General features: G+C 60.4%; 1 protein-coding gene across 1 annotated transcript; it reads right to left on the reverse strand.

Annotated features, from left to right (window-relative positions):
• Positions 1–28: 28 nt before the first annotated feature.
• On the reverse strand, positions 29–22,403 carry TNPO3 (transportin 3). The gene is made up of 23 exons (XM_039571016.1): positions 22,219–22,403; positions 14,747–14,947; positions 14,126–14,199; positions 13,252–13,408; positions 11,500–11,643; positions 11,138–11,313; positions 10,504–10,642; positions 9,314–9,460; positions 8,495–8,602; positions 8,057–8,148; positions 6,917–7,056; positions 6,663–6,854; positions 5,446–5,537; positions 4,420–4,496; positions 4,142–4,202; positions 3,553–3,693; positions 2,842–2,958; positions 2,327–2,421; positions 2,028–2,184; positions 1,490–1,657; positions 1,254–1,366; positions 590–680; positions 29–513 (listed from the first exon to the last, which is right to left on the reverse strand). The coding sequence occupies exons 1-22, from the start codon at positions 22,342–22,344 to the stop codon at positions 620–622; spliced, it is 2,778 nt and encodes a 925-aa protein (XP_039426950.1). The 5' UTR covers positions 22,345–22,403; the 3' UTR covers positions 29–513; positions 590–619.
• Between the last annotated feature and the right edge of the window lie 1,667 nt (positions 22,404–24,070).

The following is a 24,070-nucleotide window of genomic DNA, read 5'->3' on the forward strand; positions in this document are numbered from 1 at the left end:
CCCAAAGAAGAAAACAAACTAAAAAAGCAGAACAAAATAAAATATAAATCTCTATTTGCAGAGTCCGTCCCGCCTGTGTCGTCTCTGGGAGTCGGCACCAGGCAGGCCACGGTGGGCTCAGGGGGGCAGCGCCCCAGGACCCCCAGACTGACCCCCCATTTTCCTAAACAATTTGTATTGTTTGGTTTTTGTTTGTTTCTTTTCCTTCTTTTTCTTTTTTGTCTCCATTTCACAGAAAGTTTTTCTACTTCTTTTGCTGCCGGGCGAATCCGAGTGGATCCGTCTGACTCCTGTGCCTGGTGGGGTTGGAGTTGGGTTGGAGGGTGTTCCCGTTGGGCTGTTTCTCGGGCGGTGGCCGAGCTCCGGGGTGCGAGGCCGCCGGGCAGGCGGGATCCCCGAGCCGTCCTCCCACGGCTCTGGACTCCGGGACGTGCTGGAGCGGGCGAGAGCCCTCGGCTGATTGTGGGACACATTCTTGGGTTGCTGTTTCCTGTCTTCTCCTTAAAGACATTCCTGGGAGGAGGAAGGGAGCATCAGCCCTCTATCCCCACTGTCCTGTGGGGCGAGGGACCCCAAGCCAGGCCCTTACCTGGGAGACAGGAGCCACGTGGAGCCGGAGCTATCGGAACAGGCGGGTGAAGTCCCTCAGAGCCCAGCAGACTTGTTTACATTCCTCAGCACTGCAAGACAAGGGGTGACACCAGGGGCTGACCCCAAGGGGACGTTTGGGACCCAGGGCAGGTGTCCTGCCGAGGGATGGGAGCTGGGAGCATGGCAGCTTGGCTCCGAGATGCTGGGAGAGATGAAGGGACAATCACCGGGGCAGACCAAGGTTGGCAGCCCCCGGGACCATCCCTGGAGGGGACCGGGTGCCACCACGGTGGTGTCTGGGTGAAGGAACCCACTGCCCCTGGCACTCGGCCTCTGGGATTTGTCCAGGGACAAGCTGGAGCCAGGCAGAGGGAGGCGATGCTCCCAAAGCAGCCGGTGGCCCTGGGAAGGGACAGGCCCGGGCCGGCAGCTGGAGCCAGTGACTCACGGGGATGAGGCGGCGGCTCCGCAGGGATGGGGCCGGGCAGAAAAACCCGTTGGGTGACAGCAAAGGCGCCTGTGGCCCCCAGGGCTCCGTGTGCCTGTGCAGGCGGATGGCACATCCAGCAGGGTGAACGCAGGAAGGGCTGGGGGCTCCGGGGCTACTGGGGGCCATCCTGAGGGAAGCAGCTGTCCCAGCTGTGGACCCCAGCACCACTCACCTGGTGACCTGCTTGTGGAAGTCGGTGAGCTGTTTGTGTGTCACCTGGATGGCTCCGCCTGTGGTTTCCTTTGGCAGCCCCTTCAGAGAGTTCTCCAGCCAGCGGCAGAACGTCTGTGCCGAGGGACAGGGAGGAACTCGGAATGGGGAGCCCAACTCGGCTCCCAGGTCCTGCCTTGGCAGAGCTCTGGGGTCCCATGGGTCCAGCCCAGCCCTCTGGGGGGTCCCTCCCCTCACCGGGCGGTCGATCTGCATGATCTCCCAGAGCACCTCGGCGACGTCGGGCAGGGTGTAGGGCGGGAGGCAGAAGCAGCACGTCTGCAGGAGCTGGTTCACGAGCTGCTGCCCCAGCTGGGTCATCACCTGGTTGATGAGCTCCTTCCGCACTTCGAAGTCCTCCTCATGCTGTGGGAGGAAGAAGAATGGGGTGGGCAGGGCGTGGGGACAGGGACACACTGCTCCTGGGGACAGGAACATGGCTGCTCCTGGGGACAGGGACACACTCCTTGCTCCACAGGCAACGCCCAGAGCTTCTCTGCCAGCAGTGGTGGAGGAACCCGGGTGGCTTGTGGGGACAACAGGACAGGACTGATGAGGACGATGGGGCTGATGGGGTGTAGAGCCCCCTGGTGTAGTGGAAGGTGTCCCTGCCCATGGCAGGGGGTGGAACTGGATGGGCTTTAAGGTTCTTTCCCACCCAAACCATTCCATGATCCCATGGTGACATCCCCATGGAGGGAGAGCCCCCTGAGGAACATCCCTGTGTGTCACTCACATCGTTGGCCACACCGGTGTGGATCAGATCCCGCAGGAATTTCATGACGCTGCAGTTGGCATCCCGGTGGTCCAGGGTGGTGGCAGCAATGGCCCACTGCAGGATTGGGATCATCACCTGGCTGCGCAGGAGGGTGACGGGGCTGCGCTGGATAAACCTGCCCAGGGACAGACGGATGTCAGGGGCAGGTCCTGCCCCCTCCCCGCTCCACTGCTCCCACGGGTGCTCCCATGGGGACCCTCCACAAGGGGAGAGGGGCTGGTGTCCTGCGGCAGGAGGTGGCAGGAGCACGGTGGCACCTGGCTGCCAGGCGGAAGAGGTCATCCACAGTGTCCGGGTGGTTCTGGAGGCCGTTGGGTTGCTCGAGGAGCTGGAAGGTGGGGATGCAGAGAGCCTGGGGAGAACAGGGATCCATCAGCAACCACCTGGGATCACTCCTCAAACTGCCCTTCCCTGCATGGAACAAGCCTGGGCTCCCCATCCCTGGAAGTGTCCAAGGACAGGCTGGAGGGGGCTTGGGACAACCTGGGATAGTGGAAGGTGTCCCTGCCCATGGACAGGCTTCAAGGTCCCTTCTCACCCAAACCAGTTTGAGATTCTATATAGATTGGATATTAGGAAAATTCCTCCTGGAAAGGGCTGCCCAGGGCAGGGGTGGAGTCCCCATCCCTGCAGGGATTTAAAAGTCATGTGGATGTGGCACTTGGGGACAGGGTCAGTGGTGGCCTTGGTAGTGCTGGGGATGGTTGGACTGGATGGGCTCAGAGGGATTTTCCACCCCGAGTGATGCCGTGATTTGGCCGGCGGGCCCCACCTGCAGCATGTCGAGCAGGCCCTGCCGGCAGCCCTCCTCCATGCCATACTCATCCACCAGGATGCTGCCCAGGTAGAGGAAGCAGGAGTGCTGGTGTTCCCGGTACACATTCACCATCTGGGGAGACAGGAGCGCTGGCACAGGCACCGCCGGATCTGCCCTGATCCCACATCCCCCTGAGCCCAGCCTGAGCTGGCGTCCCAGCCTGTCCCATGTGGGCAGGGACATCCCAATGCACTCGCCCAGGTCCTGGCAGCATCCCTGTGCTGAGGCTCCCTGAGCTGGCACAGCTGCTCCATGGAAGCTTCCCCTTTGAGCCTGGCAAAGCCCAAGCAGAGTAGGGAACACCCAGCTCTGGGATTCATGGATCCTTCCACCAGGCAGGGTCACCTCCCCGAGGAGCTGCACCACGCAGGGTTTGCTCCTCCCAAATCACACACACACAGGGCTCCACAACCTCCCAGCACCCCCCACCTCTTCCAAAGCCTCTCCCCTCCCCAAGGGTTTATCCTGGAATTCCTGAGCCTGCCAGGCTTTACTGCAGCACTTCCCAGCGCCCGCAGCCACCCCTGTGACACTCCCAGCAGCCACAGTGACCTGAGCGAGCCCCCCCGAGCCAGCAGTGTGTCCCCCTGGGGTTCCCCCATAACCCACAGCATCCCCCAGGCCTGCAGTGCCCCCCAGAGCCCCCCGAGCCAGCAGGGCCCCCACCTGGGTGACGAGGGGCTGCAGCAGCGCGGCCGAGCCCTTGCCCACGCAGCGCACGGCGAAGCGCAGGCAGCGACAGCACCGCTCCACGATCCGGTTGTCGGCACTGTGCTTGTTCAGGGTCTCCGACAGCACCGGCCAGATCTGGGCATGGACAGGGAGAAGGGTCACACGCCACCCTGGAGCATCCCCCGCTCCCTCCTGGTCCCCAGAACACCCAGATCCCAGCGTGGGACGGCAGATGGGGGAGAAAAGCTTTCTGGGGGAGCCTGGAGTGGTTTATTCCCTCCAGTGCAGCGTGGCAAACGGGACATGGGCAGGGAAACCAAACACCCAGGACATTCCCAGAGCCAGGGCCCCTTCCAGGGGTTGAAGCCCCAAATTTTCCCCCTCCACACCCCAATCTCTTCTTCCAGGAGGGACAGGAGGGTGCTCCACAGCTCCTCTCCCGTGCAGCCCTGGGTAGACACACAGATCCCCCCAGCCGGGGGCCAGGACTGTACAACACCCCAGGTACCCTCACACCTGGAAACCCCCACCCACAACCCCCCACCACAACCCTCTCCCCAAATCCCAGCCCTCTCCCACGCACCTCCTGAATGACTTTTTGGCACGGGTGGACCTGGCCGTTCTCGACAATGGGATTGGTGTGTCTGTGGGAACAGCCAAAGGTTAAGGGGGGTTTGGGGTTAAAGCCAAGGAAAAGGGTTGGAGCTGTGGGAAGTGGACCAGGAACTGGCTTGGGGGCCACCTCGGGAGCTGGAACTTGGGGAAGCAGAGACTTCCAGCCCATTGCTCAAGGGCTGGGGAGAAAGAGGCGCTGCAGATTCAGGCTCTGGGGGAGCAGCTGTGCCCCAGCTCCTTCCTCACCTGAAGATGACGGCAAGTCGATCCAGGGGCACTGTAGGGTCTGAGGAGAGGCCATTGCTTGGCTCCTGGGAGAGCAGCTGGAAAACAAGGAAAAGGACACGATTTCAGGACCACAGGTAGCCCTGTGCCCAGGGAAGACTCTGCCTGGACACCGACCCCACCAGCAGCACCTCTGCACCTCCTCCACCCTTGGCCACAGGCTCCCTGTGTTTCCTCCACATCCAGAGCCCGCTCCCAGAAGTCCTGGAGGAGCTTGGAGCAGGGGGGAGGTGGAAGAATCTGGCCAAGGACCACAGGAGGAGCTCCCCAGAACCACATGCACACCACTTTCCTGAGGCTTCCCTCCCTCCTCCTGCCATCCTGAGATTTCTGCTCTGCTCTCCTGGGTCTGCATGGAAAGGTCACTTGGGCCAACACAGTTTTGGGACAGGACATGACTCCCCACAGGGGAGTCAAGTTCCCACCCGCTCCATCCTGGGGAGGCAGGGTGCAAGCTGCCCACGGCACTTGCGGGGTCACAGAGACTCCTGGGCTCCTGCCACAGACAGTGATTCCCAGGGATGGCTCTCTTCCCGTGTAACACAGGACACAGCACCAGCGTGGTGCTTCCCAGCCGGGAGGGACTCAGGGAAGGGCTCGGTCCTGGACATGTCCCGTGTGGGTGCTGGGCTCTGCTTGCACAGAACGAGCGACAGGAGGAGAGGGAACGGCCTCAAGCTGTGCCAGGGGAGGCTCAGAGTGGATATTGGGGAAATTCTTCCTGGCCCTGGCACGGCTGCCCAGGGCAGGGGTGGAGTCCCCATCTCTGAAAGGATTTAAAAGCCATGTGGCACTTGGGGACATAGGTCAGTGGTGGCCTTGGCAGTGCTGGGGAATGTTCAGACTCGATGGGCTCAAGGGGCTTCTCCATCCCAACCAATTCCGTGACTCTAGGATACACCTCTGGCTCTGAGGACACAGTTGCCGTGGTAGGGCCACTGTCCCCTCCCAGCTGCTGTCCCCACTGTCCCCCCCATCCGGACACACCTTCTTGAGCGCCAGCACCTGCACGGCGCACAGCTCGCTCAGGCACTCTGAGATCTTCTCCAGGGGCAGCCGGGCCAGCACCAGCGCCGTCCCTGCAAGGACACACACGGCTCAGGAGCAGGGACGCAGCACGGGAGGACGGAGGGGTCATGACATTTCCAAATGGAAAGGCAGTGGGTCAAGGGCAGGGCCTGGGAGAGTTTCCCTGCAGCTGAACCTGGCTCTGGTGGAACCAGACACTGCAACGCTTCAGTCTCAGCAGGGAGCAATGCTGGCACAGGGACAGGCCAACGGATGCCACAAGCACATCTGGGCCCCCCCATGTGTCCCCAGTGTCCCTGTCCTGGCCCAGCAGCACCATGAGATCCCGGGAAGCTCCAGTGAAGGTGCTTCAGGGCTCCCAGCCATGAACACGAGGAGCACTGAGCTGCTCCCAGTGCCACGGGCAGCAGCTGTGCCGCCCGGCACCGCCCGGCCCCAGCATGGCTGTGGTGCCAACCACCCCGGGGGAAAATCTCCCTGGCTTGGGAATCCCTGGCTTGTTCTAAGGGAGGGGGAGAAAACCCTTTGACAGGGAGAAGAGCAGCTCAGCCAGTGCTGGGGCATCCAGGGGAACAAGGGGAGTTTTGTCTCCCATAGCAGCACACAACTACAGGGAAGGCTCCCTGGCTCTGGGGGTAGAGGCTCCAGCAGCATTGGAATTCCTTGGAAATACTTTAAGGCACATCCCTGAAACCAGCTGTAGTTGAAGAGGCTCATGGTGCCCAACATTCCAGTGACACCAACACTCCAAGTCTAAACTGCAGTTCAAATCTCCATTCTTGGGCTCAAACTCTCTAAAATGACCAGTATTCCCAAATTTCTACCCTCTGCGTCCAACAGGTGATTCCCAGTGTGTGGATGGAGCAGTGATCCACTGCCAGCCTGGCTCTCAGCATTTCCCACATGTTCTTCCCACACAACTAGCTCAAGACAGCCCCTGAGCTGTGCCTCAGGGATGGGGACAGCTTCCAATCCAGGATTTATTTCTGCCTCCAGCCCCAAGGGAACTCCTGAGGATGCTCTGCATGCGGAATGGGACTTGGGGCACATGGGGACAAACCCTGTGAGGATGGGGCTCAGCACCCTGGGGAGCGACTCCCATGGATACCCCAGCAGATCCCATGGATACCCCAGCAGTTCCCACAGGTACCCCGGCAGATCCCTCGGATACCGACCCTTGAGCAGCCCCACGGCAGCCTCGGGCGACAGCGCGAAGGAGTCGAGGGCGCGGGCGATCTCCAGCAGCCCCGAGAAGTGCTGGGCCATGTGGTCCCGGCACACGGAGCAGATGTTGTGGATGGCCTTGGCCGCGGCCGACGCCAGGCGCCGGTCACAGAGCCCCTTCATCAGGTAGCCCAGCACGGGATCTGCGGAGACAGAGGGTCAGGGGGCGGCGGGCGCGGTGGGGCCGCGGGGCCGCGGGACTCACCCAGGAATTGTGGGTTCCTGTCCACCACCTCGCTCATCTCGCCCACCAGCTCGATGCTGGTGTAGCGCACGGCCGTGTGCACCGACTCGGGCAGCCGCACCACGCCCTCCAGCACCTCCACCAGCGTCGGGTTGTTCTCCCTGCGGGACAGGCTCGGCTCAGCTCCCAGAGCGCCGCGGTGTGGGCTGGGAGGGGCTGCCGGGGCTGGGTCCGGACCCACCGCCAAACCGGACACGCTGAACTGGGACAAACCCTGTGAGGATGGGGCTCAGCCCCACGGATACCCCAGCAGCTCCCCACAGATACCAGTGCCATAGCAGGGAACAGACAGGCAACACTGAACACCTCCAGGGAGAGCCCCACCACCAGCACGGGGGTTCGTTATCTGGGAACCGCCTGCTCTGGCGTGGGAGGGCGGGATGGGGCGACCCCGGGCCGGAGCCTCGTGGGACGGGCTGGTGGGAGCAGAGTCCCCAGTGCTTCCAGCCAGTGCTCCCAGAACAGGACACAGGAAAAATGAGCAGGAGCAGCCTTGACACAGATAACAGGAGCTAGTGACGTGAAAGGACTGAGGTGACTCCTCCAGGCGCCTGGGGAACGGGGGGATAGGATTCCCAGCCTCACACGGAAGGGAGGGATAGTGTTACCAGCCTGGGAAAAGGAGTGATGGCAATCACAGCCTCCCAGGGAAGAGAGGGATGAGGATCATCCCAGGGGAGGGAGGGACAGCATTCCTAGCCCAGGGAAGGTCAGCTGGGCTGTCCCACTGCTGGCAGTGCACAGGACTCACTGTGGGTTCACCACCCTGGGTGTCACCTGTCCATGCTTCCACTGTCACTAACAGTGGAGGAAACACACCTTCACTGACTTAACCTCCCCTGAAGATACCCAGGAAAACTCTGCCTGGATGTGGAAGGATCCCCAAGGAATGGTTTGGGTGTGAAAAGACCTTAAAGCCCACGCAGTGCCACCCCTGCCGTGGGCAGGGACACCTTCCACTGTCCCAGGTTGTTCCAAACCCTGTCCAACCTGGCCTTGGGCACTGCCAGGAATGTGAATGTCTTCGGGACATTTGTGGTGTCTGTGTCACACAGAGGCAGCCCTGGCCCCCCAGCCCCCCTGGACACGGGTGGGACTCACTGGTCGACACTCTTGGCGATGGAGGCCATGATGAAGAGCACGGCTTCGGTCACCTCCCAGGGCGGGTTCCCGTCCTTGAGCGTCGCGTAGAGCTGCAGGAGGGGACGGTCACTGAGGGGACACGGACCCCCAGCACCAACCCCTGCCCTCAAAGCCCTGTTCCTGACCCCTCCTGTCCCCAAACTCCCACCCCAGCCGCGGGCCCACAGAAACCCCACATTCCACAGGCCACCATGAGACTGTGGGACCACAGCAGCTTTCCCCAAAATGTCAGACACCTCCCACAGCCCCCACACCTCCTGCTCTCCCAGAACAGCTCCCACCACACGCTTCCTCGTGCACGAGATGTGTGTGACCTCCTCCAATCCCAAAGGCTACCAGGGCTCGGTGACCTCCCTTGGGATTTGCCTGCACCCCATTGCACTCCTGCAAACCTACCTGAGCAAAACACTCCACTGAGCCCACCAGGAAAATCAGGTCTTTCACCAGGTCCGAGACACGCATCCGGAACTCCCCGAAGTCATCGGTCTCCTCCGGGACACCCTCCTGAGGGAGAGGAGGGAGAGCACAAGGGGAGCTCAGGGGAATTCAGGTTCCCACTCAGCCACAGCCAGGGGAACACCAATGATTCTGTTTTAGGGAGATCCATCATTCCAGCCCTCCTGTCCCAGACCAGGCTGCTGGAGGGATCAGAGAGCTGTGCCCAAGGAAAACAAGACCAGCCTGAGCACACACTGCGTATTCCTGCTCTGACAAGCCGGGGAAGGGAGGGGAAGCAAGGGGATGACGAGCTGAGGAGGGGAGAAGAGGATAAACCATCCCAGACGGCACAGAAGAAGATGCCAACTGTGGCTAGTGAGCTGTGCCAGCTTTATCCCAACAAAACCTCCTCAAGCAGGGAAAACACAGCTCTCCAAGGAGAACCATCCAGGGAAGGTGGGAGAGGGTCCCCCTGCAGCCTCCAGCAGAGCAAGAACTGAGTGCATGAAAGAGGTTTAATGCAGCAGATTTATCCCTCTCACACCTTGCTGGAATCAGGATGCTGCCCTGCAGAGCCCCAGAGCTACGGAGAAGCCCTGGTACACGCACATACACCCCCCACTGCCCCGGCTGTTCCATAGGGACACACACACACACCCCACTGCCCCGGCTGTTCCATACACACACACACACACCCCACTGCCCCGGCTGTTCCATAGGGACACACACACCCTCACACCCCCCCCACTGCCCCGGCTGTTCCAGAAGGGACCTTACGTGGTCGGAGTCGAGCTGGCAATGCCGTGCCAGCGCGTGGAGCAGGCGCTGGATGTAGGCTTTGAAGATGCTGTGGATCACAACATCGTCCGTCTTGTACAGGTGCTCCCCCAGTCTGTACCAGAAGTTAAAGGAAATTTCTACCACCTGTTTGGAAAGAAAAATACAGCATTTTTTTACCAGCAGAACATTTTTTCCCACTGTCAGTGGTACTGATGGAGAAACAGAAACCCTCCCTGAGGTGCTGGCAGTGGTGGCATGACAGATCTGCATCGGTGCTACGGTGTCACACAGTGGTGACACAGGGACCGGTTCCCCCAGAGCCACTGATTTCTCTGCCTGTCACTCAGTGGAGGACTTGGAACCCCCCAGTGACCCTGAAGACCTGTCCCAGCCCTTGGCAGCTGAAGCCTTTCCGGCCCGGAACAACCCCGGAGTGGGACTGGCGGCTCTGGGAGCAGCTCGGGCTGGAAGCAGACACAGCCCCTTTGTGGTGGGTTCTTTCATTTATCATGTGGTTATTGAACAGAAACCAAGAGTATCAATTTGCCCAGGAGCAGCTGCAGAGCTCCATGTCCCCCTCAGCACCGACGGCACAGGATGAGGCCGTGGCCAAGGAAAACTGAGCTTAACAGACCTGGGAAAGGAGGAAAAGGGTCCCAGAGACCCCAGCGAGCAGTGGGGCCTGCTGGAGCACAGCCACTCTGCACCTCCCACAGCAAACCTGCCATGCAGCCCCTTCCATCCACTGAACACAGGCAGGGATCAGCTACAGGGACTAAATTACCGGTTTGGGAAGAATCAAAGGATAAAGAATTAAATAAAGGATAAAGAGAGACCAAAACAATGACAAGTTTTGCTCCTGAGGCAGGTGGGTGGGAGCTTTGACAAGAAGCATTTCAGTCACTCGCAGGGCAAAAATTCCCAGGAACCACAAATTCCCACTGAGCTCAACTTTAACACGTGGGAAAGCACTCTCAGGGGTTTCGGAGCTGTGCTGGCAATCCGACTTCCAGGACACCCGGAAGGAAACGCGAAGCCAGAGTCCTGCCCACGAGTGCAGAGCGGGCATTCCAGAGCCAGCAGCTCACAGGGACCAAGGCCACGACTGCATGGCAACGGAAGGGAAAGACCTTCCCCTCTGGCAGGGCTCTGGAGGGCGGGGTTTGGGCTGCGGCTGCCCCGCTCCCCTCGTACTGCGGGTGCCCGGCGCAGATGAGCAGCAGCTCCAGCGTGCGCAGGTCGCCCAGGCCCTGGCCTGGGGTGCACACGATCTTGTCCAGGAAGGTCTCGCACAGCTCGGTGAACACACGGCAGTAGTTGAGCACCCTGGGGAGGGACAAGGGTCAGATCAGCCTCACGGGCTTTACCCCAGTGCAGGGCAGGGCTGGGCCAAAATGTGCCCAGAGCCACGGCCAGAGCAAGAAACCCCAACTTCTGCTTCATCAGCAGCTGGGAAACGCCTCAGCAGGGGAAGTGGGTGCAAACACGGGGTTCCAATATGCAAATCTGCTGAAATACTCATCTCATACTTCTCCAAAAGCCCAGTGCCAAGTGTGAGGGTATGGCTCCAGTCCAGCCCAGCCCCGGCCCTGGGCCCCTCCATATCTCTCTTGCAGCAAGGGGCCCAGACCTGCCCCCAGGCTTTGGGTGTGACCCCATGAGTGCCCAGCACAGGGACGGGCACTGCCCAGCCCCCATGCCCCCAGCACTGCTGATGCTCCTGGCACTGGTATCCCCATTTGGAGGCTGACATGGCGCCAGCTGGGTCAATGCTGCCCTGCCCGTCCTCTCCCGGCCACGGCGCAGGTCCCTGTCCCTCACTTGTCCAGGTCCTCCCGTGCCACAGCCATGTGATAGGCACTCTCGAGGGTGAGCACACCCTGGAAGAGCTGCAGGGCCAGGGGCAGGTTGGTCTCCACATTCTCGATGGCGTAGAGGGCCGAGCACACGCAGTCCGACGCCGCCTCGTGCAGGTTGGACGATGTCTTGTCCTGTTGCTGCAAGGCACAAAAGCCCAGCAATCATCAAACAATCATGGAATACCCTGAGCTGGAAGGGACCCACAGGGATCACAGATCCAGCTCCCGGCCCTGCACAGACAGCCCAACAGCCCCACCCTGCGCATCCCTGGGAGCGGTGTCCAAACACTCCCGGAGCCCCCCTACTTCCTGGGAAACACTCACCAGCACCTCGAAGAGGAGGGACAGCAGCTTGCTGTTGGCCATGAAGGTGCTGTCCAGGACACCCAGGTTGAACCAGCTGCCCAGGCACCGGAAGATTTTGATGAGCATCTTCTCCTCATTGCCCGCCTTCTCCACACACGTCACCTGCGGGGACACGGGAGAACGGGTCAGGATCCAACTCCAGCAGTGATCCATGAGAAATAACCGGTAACATCCTCTGGAGCCCATGTGAGAACATTCCAGAAGCAGGCTGCTCCCAACAGCCCTGCTACCTACTGCCCTGGACTCAGTGAGCAGAAGGGACAGAGCCCAGACCCTCCTGCCAGCTCCAGCTGCTGTCACAGGAGCAGCAAGAGCAGCTGGAGTGCCTCCCTCATTCCCACTCCTGCAGGATGCCGTGTCAGGCCACCAGGGATGTTCACACACGACAAATCCCAGTTTAATCCTTCTCCCCACAAACCACCTCTGCAGAGAGAAGCTGGTGCTGAGAGCCAGACCTGTCCCAAGGGACATTCCAAACACGCCATCCCAGTGTCCAAGCCAGGATATGCTGGGATGTGGGAAGGCAGCAGCTCATTCCCTGCACTGGCCAACGCTCCAGCTGCAGCCCAAAACCCAGCAGAGCCGTGCCCAAAGCCCCAGCCTCGACAGGCACAGGGAAAGGGGGAAGAGGTGGACAGGCAGGACATGGAGAAAGATCCCAGACCCCCTGGACTGGCCCAGGCATCCTTGCACGAGAGCTTCCAGAGATCCTCTCTCCTCACTTGACACTGCAGTCCTAAAGGTGGAATGCTGGACCTCATCCCAGTCCCTGGAAGGCTGCTTTAACCCCCCCATCTTGTAACTGAAAATGGGAATTTGGCATTCAAATCCCACACAGAAAATGTAAATTTGGCTCTTCAGGCAGGTGATGGAAACACCTGTGCTCGCACTAATAAGGAAAGCTCAGGAAAGCTCCAGGCAGGTGCAGAGGGAGCAGGAATGTGCAGGGACAGGGCCAGCCCTTGGTGATCCTGTGTCAGCTCCAAGCAGCCACGAGCACCAGAGCAAGGGGACACTGCCTGTGTCCCCAGCGTGCCAGCCAGGATCTCCCAGGGATCCCAGGAAAAGCTGGGGCTGGACATGGCTGGAGGGAACAGCCCAGTGCAGGGACTCTCTGATGTGCCAGCTAGGATACCCCAGGGGTCCCGGGAAAAGCCAGGGCTGGGGCTGGCTGGGCAGGGTGGCACTGGATGGGGACTGGAGGAAGGTGAAGGAATTTCAGAGTGAGCAAGGGCTTGCTCAGACAACTTCTCCTAGGAACAGGTGGAGCTGGGCTGCCCTGATGGCTGCAGTGGCACTGGCAGGGAACTCCGCCGGGATAAACACGGAATGGGGAAAGGCTTCTGCAGCAACACCTGAGCTGCTGAGCACAGGACACAGCTCAGCTCCATCTCCTGACACAGGATAAGGGGAAGCAGCCTCGAGTTGTGCCAGGGGAGGCTTAAGTGGGATATTGGGAAAATTCCTTCCTGGAAAGGGCTGTCCATCCCTGGCACAGCTGCCCATCCCTGGAGCAATTAAAAAGCCATGTGGATGCGGCACTTGGGGACACGGTCAGTGGTGGCCTTGGCAGTGCTGGGAATGGTTGGACACGTGGGCTCTGAGGGCTTTTCCAGCACAAACAATTCCACGATCCCATGAGCTGGGCTGGGCACTGTGGAGCAGAGGGAGCTGCAGCTGGAGGTGCTGCCCAGGCCTGGCCCCGCTCACCAGCAGTGACACCACGGTGCTGGAGTAGTAGGCCAGGTCCTCGATGATCTCGGTGCGGCGGTTGGCCCCGATGCGCAGGGAGCGGCTGTGTACCTCCTCCGGCAGCACCGTCAGGATCTCCAGCAGGAAGGGCAGCGACGTCACGTCATTGCTGTACCTGGAGCGCGGGAGCAGGGGCAGGAGACACCTCAGCACCGGGAACAGCACAGCAAGAGCTGGAGGGGCATCCCGGCCCGCAGCAGGGCGTGGGACTGGGTGGGCTTTGAGGTGCCTTCCACCCAAAGCATCCCAGGACTCCATATTCCACAGATTTGGCAGCAGTGTCACGTCAAGGACAGGCAGTGTCCAGCACAGGGGCACAGCCCTGCCAAGAGGAGCCTCCAGGATGGCTCAGCCCAGGATTTCCCACAGAGCGGTGGCAGAAGCTTTCCCAGCCCATGAGCTCTGTGAGTCCAGGTGCCACTGCCCGCACAAATCCCGTCCCCTCCTGCTGCCAATGGACACAGGGCCACCTCAGCATGGTGGCAGCCCCAGGGGCTGTTGCTGTCACTGTGCAGCAGCATGTGGCATCCTGTGGGGACACCTGGGGACACCCAACAGTGACCAGCTCCAGCCTCACTGCTCCATCCCGCAGCACAGCTCCAGCTGAGGGGAGAGGGATCATCCCAAACAAAACAGGGATGAGGAAAAGCGCTGAGTGTTGGGCTGTGGGCAGGGAAGCGTGCACGGCAGACAGTCCCTCCTGCCACCACCCAGGGCACCTGAAACCAGGGATCATGGGAGAAAAACTGCCCTTTCCCAGACCACACAGGACCACCCACCAAACATCTGCCCGCAGGACAATCCCCAGTGCAGAACCAGAGCAGTCACTCACTTCTCCACCAGTGTCTGCACACAGCCCTTCCATGAAGCCATCTGCAGGGCGAGGTCAGCTATCGCCAAAGCGAGCTGGAAGGGAATGCAAAAACACACGGATCAGTGTGAGGAGTGCTGGGATGTGCCCAGGAGAAAGGGCTGGCAGGCAGCTCTGGAGTCCACCCCTACCATCCCTGCCAGCAGGTAACTCCAGAAACATTCCCAACATCACCTGAGGGAGCTCTGGGCCAGCTGCCCCCAGGGGTGACATTCCCGGCCACAATAGTCAGGGGCTGGAGGAGCACCCTGGCCTCAGCCTGGGGTGTCAGACCCCCCAGTGCCACAGGAACGTATGGATAATGGGAATGAAGGGTGCAGAGAAATCCCCCTGAACACCCAGGGCGCTGCTGGGTTTGGTCTCAGGGAAAACCCCTGCTCCTCCTCTCTGCACAGCAAACGAGGATGAAGTAACGGATGTCACCGAAGGAACCAAGTGATGAAGGAAGGAAAACAATCTTGTGGCAGGCAGGAGCAGGGATCAGCCTTCCCTGCTCTCCAGCCCAGGGAGAGCAGTCCCAGAGTAACTGCCAGGAGCAGGACAGGGAGGGAGCAGCTCCATCCCTCCCCCACCAGCACCCACCTGTGTGACAATGACCGGGGACAGGTCCTTCAAGTTCTGGATGTGGGACAGCAAAGAGTCCCGGAGTGAGGCGTGGGAATCCGTGGGAAGTTCATAGAATGAAGTTTGGATCTTCATCTTCATGGTCTGTGCTGCAAAGTAGCAGGACTCCACATCCTGGTGGATCTGCAGCAGCTGGTCTGAGATCTCCCAAGCATGGACCTGTGGGAAAACCACTGCGTGGTCAGTGGGCAGGGCCGGGGCAGCACTGAGGGGTGGGGGGGTCAGGGGGCTGCAGACAGTCCAAATTCCCCAATGGAAATATGGCCCTGTCCTGCCAGAGAGAGTCCAGAGAGGCCCCGGAGCTGCTCCAGGGCTGGAGCCCCTCTGCTCTGGAGCCAGGCTGGGAGAGCTGGGAATGTTCCCCTGGAGAGGAGAAGCTCCAGGGAGAGCTCAGAGTCCCTTGCAGGGCCTAAAGGGGCTCCAGGAGAGCTGCAGAGGGACTGGGGCCAAGGCCTGGAGGGCCAGGAGCCAGGGAATGGCTTCCCAGTGCCAGAGGACAGGGCTGGATGGGAGATTGGCAATTGGGAATTGCTGGCTGGGAGGGTGGGCAGGCCCTGGCCCAGGGTGCCCAGAGCAGCTGGGGCTGCCCCTGGATCCCTGGCAGTGGCCAAGGCCAGGCTGGACATTGGGGCTGGAGCAGCCTGGCACAGTGGGAGGTGTCCCTGCCATGGCAGGGCTGGCACTGGAGGGGCTCTGAGGTCCCCTCCCACCCAGCCATTCCACGACTCCCCAAACGCCCCTGACTGCAGAGTCCTCACTGTGCTGCCATCCCAGCTCAGGCTGGGGGCTGGGAAGGTGCTGGCACTGGGACAGCCACCCGAGGAGGGACAGAGCAGCTCCATAACATCCTGACATCGGCAGAGACCCCACAACCCGTCCAGGAGAGCAGATTCCACAGCAGATCCGATGCCCCAGCCTTGCAGGAAAGTTCAGTCAGAGGCTTTCCTGGGCTGAGTGGAGTCTCACATGGAAACGAACACAGGAGAGCCCAGCAAGGCACAGGTGGCAGGAGGGGGTTGGATAAAGACCAAAATCACGACAGGGAATCCCAGTACTGAGGACACTAGGCCCATCTGAGGGCCCACACCAGGACTCCAGAGCAGAACATGGATGTGCCCAAGAGCTGGAGGAGAGCCAGGCAGGAAACCACAGCCTGCCCGGCCTCAGAGCTGCTCCAGCCAGTGCTGGGCTGGTCTGAGCCCAAAGGCTCGGTCCTGAGTGTGGGATCGGGGCACTGCTGAACCAGGGAAACACTAGGCAGACCCCAGAGCCCCCTGGCTGGGCTGGGGCTCGGGAACAGACTGTCACTGAATCCCAGAGTCACTGAGGTTGGAAAAGATCTTCAGGACCATCGAGGCGAAGCTGTGCCCCATCCCCACCTTGTACCCAGCCCAGAGCCCTGAGTGCCACCTCCAGGCCTTCCCTGGACACTTCCAGGGATGGGGACTCCAAACCTCCCTGGGCAGCATGATTAAAAATCCCAAATCCAGGTGATGCGGAAACCTGGGAGCAAAACTTGAGCTGATTCCATGAGCTTCGTAGCCCTTGTCTCTGACAGCCTTTGGGCCACAGGATTTCCCTGAGCTCAACCCAGTGTGAAATAAAACCTCTGCATCCCTAAAACCCATCTGTGGTCCTCACTGCAGCCTCACTAACAAAGGCAATTCCATCACAACCCTTGGCCAGCCACTCCAACAGCTGAACAGCTCATTGTTATAAACCACCGCCTGCCCAGCCTCGCTTCCAGCTGCAATCCAGCCTGGAAGAAAAAATAATCCCCTTTCCAAATCTCTCCCATGGGCAGGACAGTGGTGCCCAGAGGCTCCACCCCTACCAGTGCTCCGGACCCAAATCCTGGGCCAGGGTTCCCAGGGCTCTCCAGCATCGAACAGGGAACAACAGGGCAGCACCAGGCCAGATCAGCATGATCCAGGCTCATTCCCAGGAAAACCCAACCTCTTGCAGGTGGAAAAGGAAAACGTTATAGCTGGTGATAGCACAGAGCCTAGCTCCTGATCCCACTCCCAGAATTTCTGCTAGGAGATCTTTCCACGGCAACTGCAGCCTGGAATGCAGCCGGAGCCGACTGCGGAACCCAAAGGGCCCAGACAAGCTGAGGAGGGCTGGGACACTCAGCACCCCATGTGCTCTGCTCTCCTCTCCTCTCCCTTTCCCCTTCCACAGAATCCTCAAGAATCCTTTGAGCTGGAAACCCCCAGAGGCCACCGAGTCCAACCATTCCCCAGCGCTGCCAAGGCCACCACTGCCCCCGTCCCCAGTGCCACATCCACAGGGCTCTCCAGTCCCGCCAGGCTCAACCCCACGGCCGGAGGATCCATCCCTGCCACATCCAGGTGGAAACTCTTCGCAGCTTCCCATGGGATACAGCACATTTTCCCCATGGAATGCCGCTCCATCACCATCCCTGACCACAGGAGGGTCAAGGAGTCTTTCCCGAGCTTCCAGACAAGCTCCTTTGCTGTTTCCAGGCCCTGATCCTCCTTTCCCAGCGGCCTCCATGACATGTGCTGTTCCAGGTCAGTAACTCCAGTATCTCCAGCGACTCCTGGTGTGAAACTCACCCGTAATGACACTGACAGAGAGTGAGAAAAATCTGGAGGCATTGTAAACGTCCCCTCTGGATTTATTTACCCTCACCAGGAAGTTACCAAACTGGGAATAAACAAAAAGTTAAGACACTCAACACCTAAAACTGCCAGAATCCCAGCAAACCCTCTCATTAAACTCTTTCTCCCCTCAATTAATGGGCTGGTAATTCCCAGTTTGGATGCACACGGTGGCACATATGGGAGATCCTCCCAAACCCACCCATCCCAGAGCACATGGATAATCCCTCTGGGAGCCACCAACTCAGCAAAGAGCACAATTATTAACGGACTGTGAGCACCAATGGCTACAAGAAGCTGTTTCTATGCCTGAAACTCCTCATGGCACATTCAGGAATTCTACAAAGCCCTCAAGAGCTGAATGACATCGGCTCCTGCACCCTCAGGCAGCTCCAACAATGCCGACCTGGGATCAGTGTCCTGGGAAATCCCACCCTGATGGAGCATTCAGCAGGAACAGGTGCACAGGGCAGCAGAACAGGTAGGGAAAAACTTAAAGCAGTGTCAGGAAATAAATAAATCCTCCGTCCTCGAGGAGCCCCTCTGCTGTGGAGACAGGATGGGAGAGCTGGGGGTGCTCACCTGGAGAAGAGAAATGTCCAGGGAGGCCTTGGAGCCCCTTCCAGGGCCTAAAGGGGCTTCTTAACCCCAGGCTGTGCCCAAGCAGACTCCCGGTGCTGCTCCGCAGCTGCCGCTCGCGGTGGCCCAGGACCGGTGGCCCAGGGCTCCAGGACACAAACAGCCAGCAAGCTCATCGCTGGGCACACGCCAGGAATCCGGGGATTTCTCATTTCCATTGGTGTCCTGGCAGTCCAAACCCTACATGTTGGGTCAGGCTGAAGCCCCGAGGAGAGGACAGGTTGAGCCATGGCCTCATCACCATCGCCAAGGGGCCAGGGCTGAGCCTGGAGAGGGAGACACTGGGACCCTTTCCCAGGCCCCTGTGGGCACAGGGCACAGGGCCAGGAGAGTTTATTCCCATAGAAGTGGGAAAGGATTTCAAACTTCTGCCCAGGACACTTCATTTGGTACAAGGTGCTCTGGTGGGTTTTTAATTAATTAGGGGTCACTCTGCTCCCCGATGTCATCAATACATGAGCTTTGGGGACAGATCAAAGGGACTGTGAAACGTCAGACCCAGCCACTCCAATGAACCCTGTTGACTACAAGCCAGAGGATTTCCTTCCCAGAAAGCACTTCCTGAACCACCACTACAACCCAAACCAATCTCCACTCAATCCACACCACAACCCCAACACCCAGCTCACAGCCACGGATCCACGTGGAACATTCTCCCACAGCTCTGCCCCAGACACCAGGGATGCAGAGAAACTGCAGCCATGAAGCTCAGAAAGCCAGGATGAGGCCAATCCCCCCGCTGGGTACGGCTCCTCTGCCTCAGGAAACCCCAGTGGGTCTGGAATCAGCCCTCACATGACTCCCACCATACAGCTGGCTGAAGGATCCTCAAATTCTGGGATTTAGGTCAACTTGCACCTTCAGCCGAGCTCTCCAGTGCTGTGCAAGCGCAGAGCTGCTCCACCACATCCGGCCCCATTTCCCAGGAATAACCAGCAGGAAAGGCAAGAGCGAGGCTGCTGGAGGAGCTGCCGGACAAACCTGAACCCCCAGTGCCCTCCAGACCCAAACCTGAACCCCACGTCCTGCCAGAGATGCCAGGGATGGAAACCACGGGGATCTCAGGTTTGGGGGTCCCCAGTGCCAAACCTGAACCCCCACAGATTGACTCAGGCACCCAAACTCAGCTTTAGGCTTTGCCTTCTCATGCCCACGATGGCTCTGATCCCCCTGGCAAACAGGGAGAGCTCAACACAACATCCCTGGCAGTGCCCAAGGCCAGGCTGGACATTGGGGCTGGAGCAGCCTGGCACAGTGGGAGGTGTCCCTGCCATGGCAGGGCTGGCACTGGAGGGACTCTGAGGTCCCTTCCCACCCAGCCATTCCAGGATTCTGTGCTTAAAACTCCAGAAAGGCAAAAAACAGTGGGAACCCAACCCCGAGAGCTCGTCCCAGCAGAGGCAAATGGGACAGAACCGACCAGGGCTGAGTGCTCTGGAACAGGCACAGCCTGCCCCAGGGATGTCAGGGACACCCCGTGACAGGTGGCACTGCGTGGACACGTTTTGGCCACAGAAGAGGATCCAAGCAAACGTCCTTTGGGGGTCAATCCCAGGGACTCGATCCAGACCAGGGCACAGGGAGACCTGAGAGACAAACACCAGTGACAAGGGAGCGCCCAGTCAGGGCCACCAGTGCCACCAATGCCACAGTGACTCCCAAGCCGTGGCCTGTCCCACCGGTGTCACCGTGGCCCCCAAGCCTTGGCCTGTGCCTAAGTGCCCAGCCAGTGCCACCACAGCCAGAGTGACCCTCGAGCCGGGGCCTGTCCCTGCTGCCAGCCCAAGTGGGCAGCCAGTTCTGTCCCCACGGACCCTGCAGGGACGCTGGGCAGCAAACCCACCACTCCCAGGATTTCCATTCCTGACAGAACCCTGGGCACGACCCTCCCTTGGAGCTCCCTGGGGCTTGCCTGCTGCACCACGCTTGGGAGCACGGGAAGGGAAAGGAGCAGGGCTGGAGGGGCCAGAAACACCAGAAAGGAGCTTTTCTTTCCCGTTTTCCTCCAACAGCCACAGCCCTGTGCAGGTGCCACGAGCAGCTCCTGCAGGACCTGCCCTCACGGAGCTCCAGGGGCAGCGGGCAAAGTCACCTCCAAAGGACCCAGTTACGAGCTTTTTGCTCATATTGAGTGGATGAAATCCAGGGGCAACGAGAGCACTGCCATTCCCAGCCACGTCTGCTGGAATGGGTAACGAGGAAAGGCCTTAACGCCCAACCCTGCAGCTCCATTTGCCTCTGTGAGCACTGAAATATCCAGGTTTGGTCTCTGTGCCCAAAAACAAGGCAGAAGGACCTTTGCTTCCCCACACCCCTTCCAGGCAGCTCCCCCAGCCACCCCTGGCTGGGAAAGGTCCCGCCAGAGCATCCCAGCCCTCCCACCCCATGCCAGGGGAGCTCCTGCTGTGGAGCATCAGCTCCCGCTGCCCCACGGGCTGGAATAACCCGGCAGCTCCAAGGAGAGGAAGGTGCTGGATGGAACCAGGCTGGGCCCGGAACACCTGGAAAATAACTGGGATTCCTTCTGAGACCCGGCAAATAAAGCCCAGAAAGGACCAGGGTGAATAAGCACAATAAAAGGGGAGAAGCAGGAATGCGGCTGACCTGAGGCTGAGCTGCTTTAATAACAATTATTAATTATTGCTATGGTTACTGTTGTTATTATTATTATTACTATTACTACTATTGTATCAAAAGCAGCCCAGACAAGCAGGGAAAAGCCCAGAGGAACTGGAGCAGAGATCCCGGCCCTGAAGAGGGTCAGAGTGCTCAGGAATACCAATCAGTCCCCAAAGGCCCAAACTCTCCTTGGGATGGGGAGGCCTGTCCTGAGGACACCCCTTTATCCAACAGGAATCCTGGGGGTCTCACCCAGGCAACCCCCAGCCCCAGTGGGTGACCCCGACCTGGGAGTCCCTGGGACAGGAGTTTTGGGGTCTCACCCAGGTTCAGGGGACCCTGTGACAGGAACCCATCCCTGAAATGCAAATCTGCCTCCTCTAGCTGCCCTGAGATCTCTGTTCCAGCAAAGCCCCTCCCCAGGGGAACACGGGGGAGCAGCCCCGATGGGAACTGGAATGTAGCTGCAGCACTGAAGGGAATTTAGGGGACAAAACATGGGGCAAACATTGAGTTTGTGGGAACAGAGAGTCTCGAGATTGGCCCAGTGGTGGGAAGGGAACGGAGCTGAAGCTGCTCCGGAGGGAGCTGAGCAGGAACTGGGATACACAGAGCAGGCAGGGGGCAGGATACGGCTCCTCCCCAGTCCCAGCGTGAGGGAATCTTGTCCCATGGGGAGGGTTTGGGGAGAGCAGGGGGGGAGGACGAGGCACCCCAAGGGCCCCGAGGGCAGCACAGAGGGGACACTGCCCAGCTCTGGGGAGGGGGAACATCCACCCCCTGAGGGGGGGGGACAAAGCGGCTCCAGCAGGACAAGATGAGGCCACAAAACACTAACAAACACCCCAAGCCGGGTGGAGCTGGGGGAAGGAGCCGGGGCTGTGCCCTAAGGGCTCTGGGGAGGGGAACGAGGCCTTGGCTCCATCCCGTCACAGATGCCGGCAGCTCTCTCGGCCCAGCCGGCAGGAGAAGCCCGGAAGGAGCCCAAATTTCCCTCTGGGAGCCGATTCCTCCTTCCCAGCTACCTCAGGACTGTGCCAAACGTCCCAGTCCGTTGCTCCTGGTGTTAATCACAGAACCCGGGAATAGGTTGGGTGGGAGGGGACCTCAGAGTCCCTCCAGTGCCAGCCCTGCCATGGCAGGGACACCTCCCACTGTGCCAGGCTGCTCCAGCCCCAATGTCCAGCCTGGCCTTGGCCACTGCCAGGGATCCAGGGGCAGCCCCAGCTGCTCTGGGCACCCTGGGCCAGGGCCTGCCCACCCTCCCAGCCAGCAATTCCCAATTCCCAATCTCCCATCCAGCCCTGCCCTCTGGCACTGGGAAGCCATTCCCTGGCTCCTGGCCCTCCAGGCCCTTGTCCAAAGTCTCTCTCCAGAGCACTCCCAGGAATGGAGCAGCCACAGAGCAGCAGGAAGCGGCACAGGCGGGGTAGGGGCTCCCCGGGGCCGCCCCGAGGCCGCCGTTCCCTGCCCCGCCCAACCCCGGATGGGGCCCGAGGCCTCCCCGCGAGCTCGGGCCCGGTTCCCGCCGCCCGCGGCTCTCACCGAGCGCTGCAGTTCACCCAGCCAGCAGCTCGCCCGCTCCTTGCCGCTGGGGTCGGGGTCGTGGTAGAGCGCCTGCACGGCCTGCTGGACGAGCTGCAGGCTGGGCCGGCCCGGCCCGCGCTCCATGGCCGGTCCCTCAGCGCCGCCCGCCCGCCGCCATCGCCGCTCCGCCGCACCGGGCCGGCCCCCGGAAACGCGCCCGCGCGCCTTCCGTTCCGCGTCCTTCCGTTCCGCCGGCCTCGCGCGCCGCCGCCCGCTCCGCCCAGTTCCGCCCCGCTCACCCTCTCCCATCTCATCCCATCCCATCCCATCTCATCCCATCCCGTCCAGATCCGTCCCATCCCGTCCCATTCCATCGCATCACGTCCCGTCCTCTCCCGTCCCGCCTTGGTTTGTCCCACCGCCCCCCCCCCCACGCCCTGCCCGGAACGGGTTTCCGGCGGTGCGGCGGTTAAACGTGTCCGGGCGCACCCGGCGGGGCAGGAAGGACCCGCGACCCCCCCCCCAAATGGGAACGCGGGGTGCAGGGACCTTCCCCCAGCCCCCATAGCCTGTCCTGAGGGCTCCAGAGACCCCCCAGCCCCCATGGACCGTCCCACGGGGGTCCCACCCCCATTCTCAATGAACAGTCCCTGAGGGCTCCCACCCACATCGGGCCGGGGAGTGCCAGCCCCAGTGAACTGTCCCGAGGGGCTCCACCCCCCCAGACCCCTTACCCCATTTGCCGCTCCCCAGTCCCTTATCGCAGCCTGGCCCGCTGTCCCCATCACTTCCACTGGTCCCAACAGCCCAGCCGTAGCCGTCTGGGGGTCTCCTGTGGGACCAGGGCTGGGCCCAGCTCCCCGTGCCAGGACACGCTCCAATTGTTATGGAATATAAATCATTAATCATGATTGGCGACAATTGAATCCCAGACCACGGCGGGGCCTCAGGCCTCAGGTTCCAAAGCCCACGGTCCCTACAATAAACCCCCGACCAAAGAGGTCTGTACCCACGGGTGCCTCAAGGAGGACAAGATCACATTGACCCCGAGGGAATTCTCCATCCAAGCTGGAGAACGACAGGGAATTATCACCAAACTCCTTCCCCATGTTTGTCAGCCCCGCAAACCCCCCGGAGTGGGGCCAGTGGTGATGGATCACATTCGGGGGGGTGGCTCCAACACAGGCTGGAGGAGGAATGAACACACGTGGCCACTGAGGGGGCTCCGGCTGGTCCCCACCATCTGATTGAGAAAACTTCGGCTGCAGCTGAGGAGTAATTTTGGGATGTGGGGGGGGCTTCCCTGGAGCCTCAATCCCACCTTGTTCCTCATCCCGATCACTTGTTTGGTGATGAGCCTGGAGTCAAACCCAATGTGCCGTCAGGCGGGGGTGCTGGATTGAGAAGGATTTTGGGGGAAAACTCCTTTAATTTCCTTTCCCTCATAATCATTGTTGAATAATGATGCAGTGGTTTCTGAGGCCAGTGGTGCCTGTTCCCTCTGCCCAGGGCTGGGACAGCCACCGTGTCACCTCATGGTGCTGCCCTTAGCACCATAGCATAGGTGGTGGCACAAAGTCATCTCTTGGTCTTTTCCAACTCAGACCAGTCTGAGATTCCACAATTCCATGGTCAGTCCAGCTACAGTTGTGATTTCGCTGGTGTCAGGCCATTGGGTGGCTTCATGCTGAATTTGGGTGGTCAGCAGAACGTGCCCTCAGAGCCTGACGGTGTCACCCTCATTTGGGGTAATTACTGCTCAGCTGCCCGGATTACAGACCTCGGGAAGCTGTTCGGATGCCCCAGGGCACAGGTTCAACCAGGCAGGAAGGAGCCGTGGTCATTAACGCCCAGCCTCATAATCACACCC

Source organism: Corvus cornix, chromosome 1A, assembly GCF_000738735.6.
Source record: "Corvus cornix cornix isolate S_Up_H32 chromosome 1A, ASM73873v5, whole genome shotgun sequence".
In the NCBI taxonomy this organism is placed as follows: domain Eukaryota; kingdom Metazoa; phylum Chordata; class Aves; order Passeriformes; family Corvidae; genus Corvus; species Corvus cornix.

Coding starts and splice junctions, on each gene's coding strand:
- TNPO3 (XM_039571016.1), bottom strand. CDS start 22,344: ATGGAGCGCGGGCCGGGCCGGCCCAGCCTGCAGCTCGTCCAGCAGGCC. Junction 8,149..8,494: donor CAGTGGAGTGTTTTGCTCAG/GTAGGTTTGCAG, acceptor CCCCTCCTGCAG/CTCTACGCGACGCTCAAGGA. Junction 7,057..8,056: donor ATCGCCAAGAGTGTCGACCA/GTGAGTCCCACC, acceptor CCTGTCCCGCAG/GGAGAACAACCCGACGCTGG.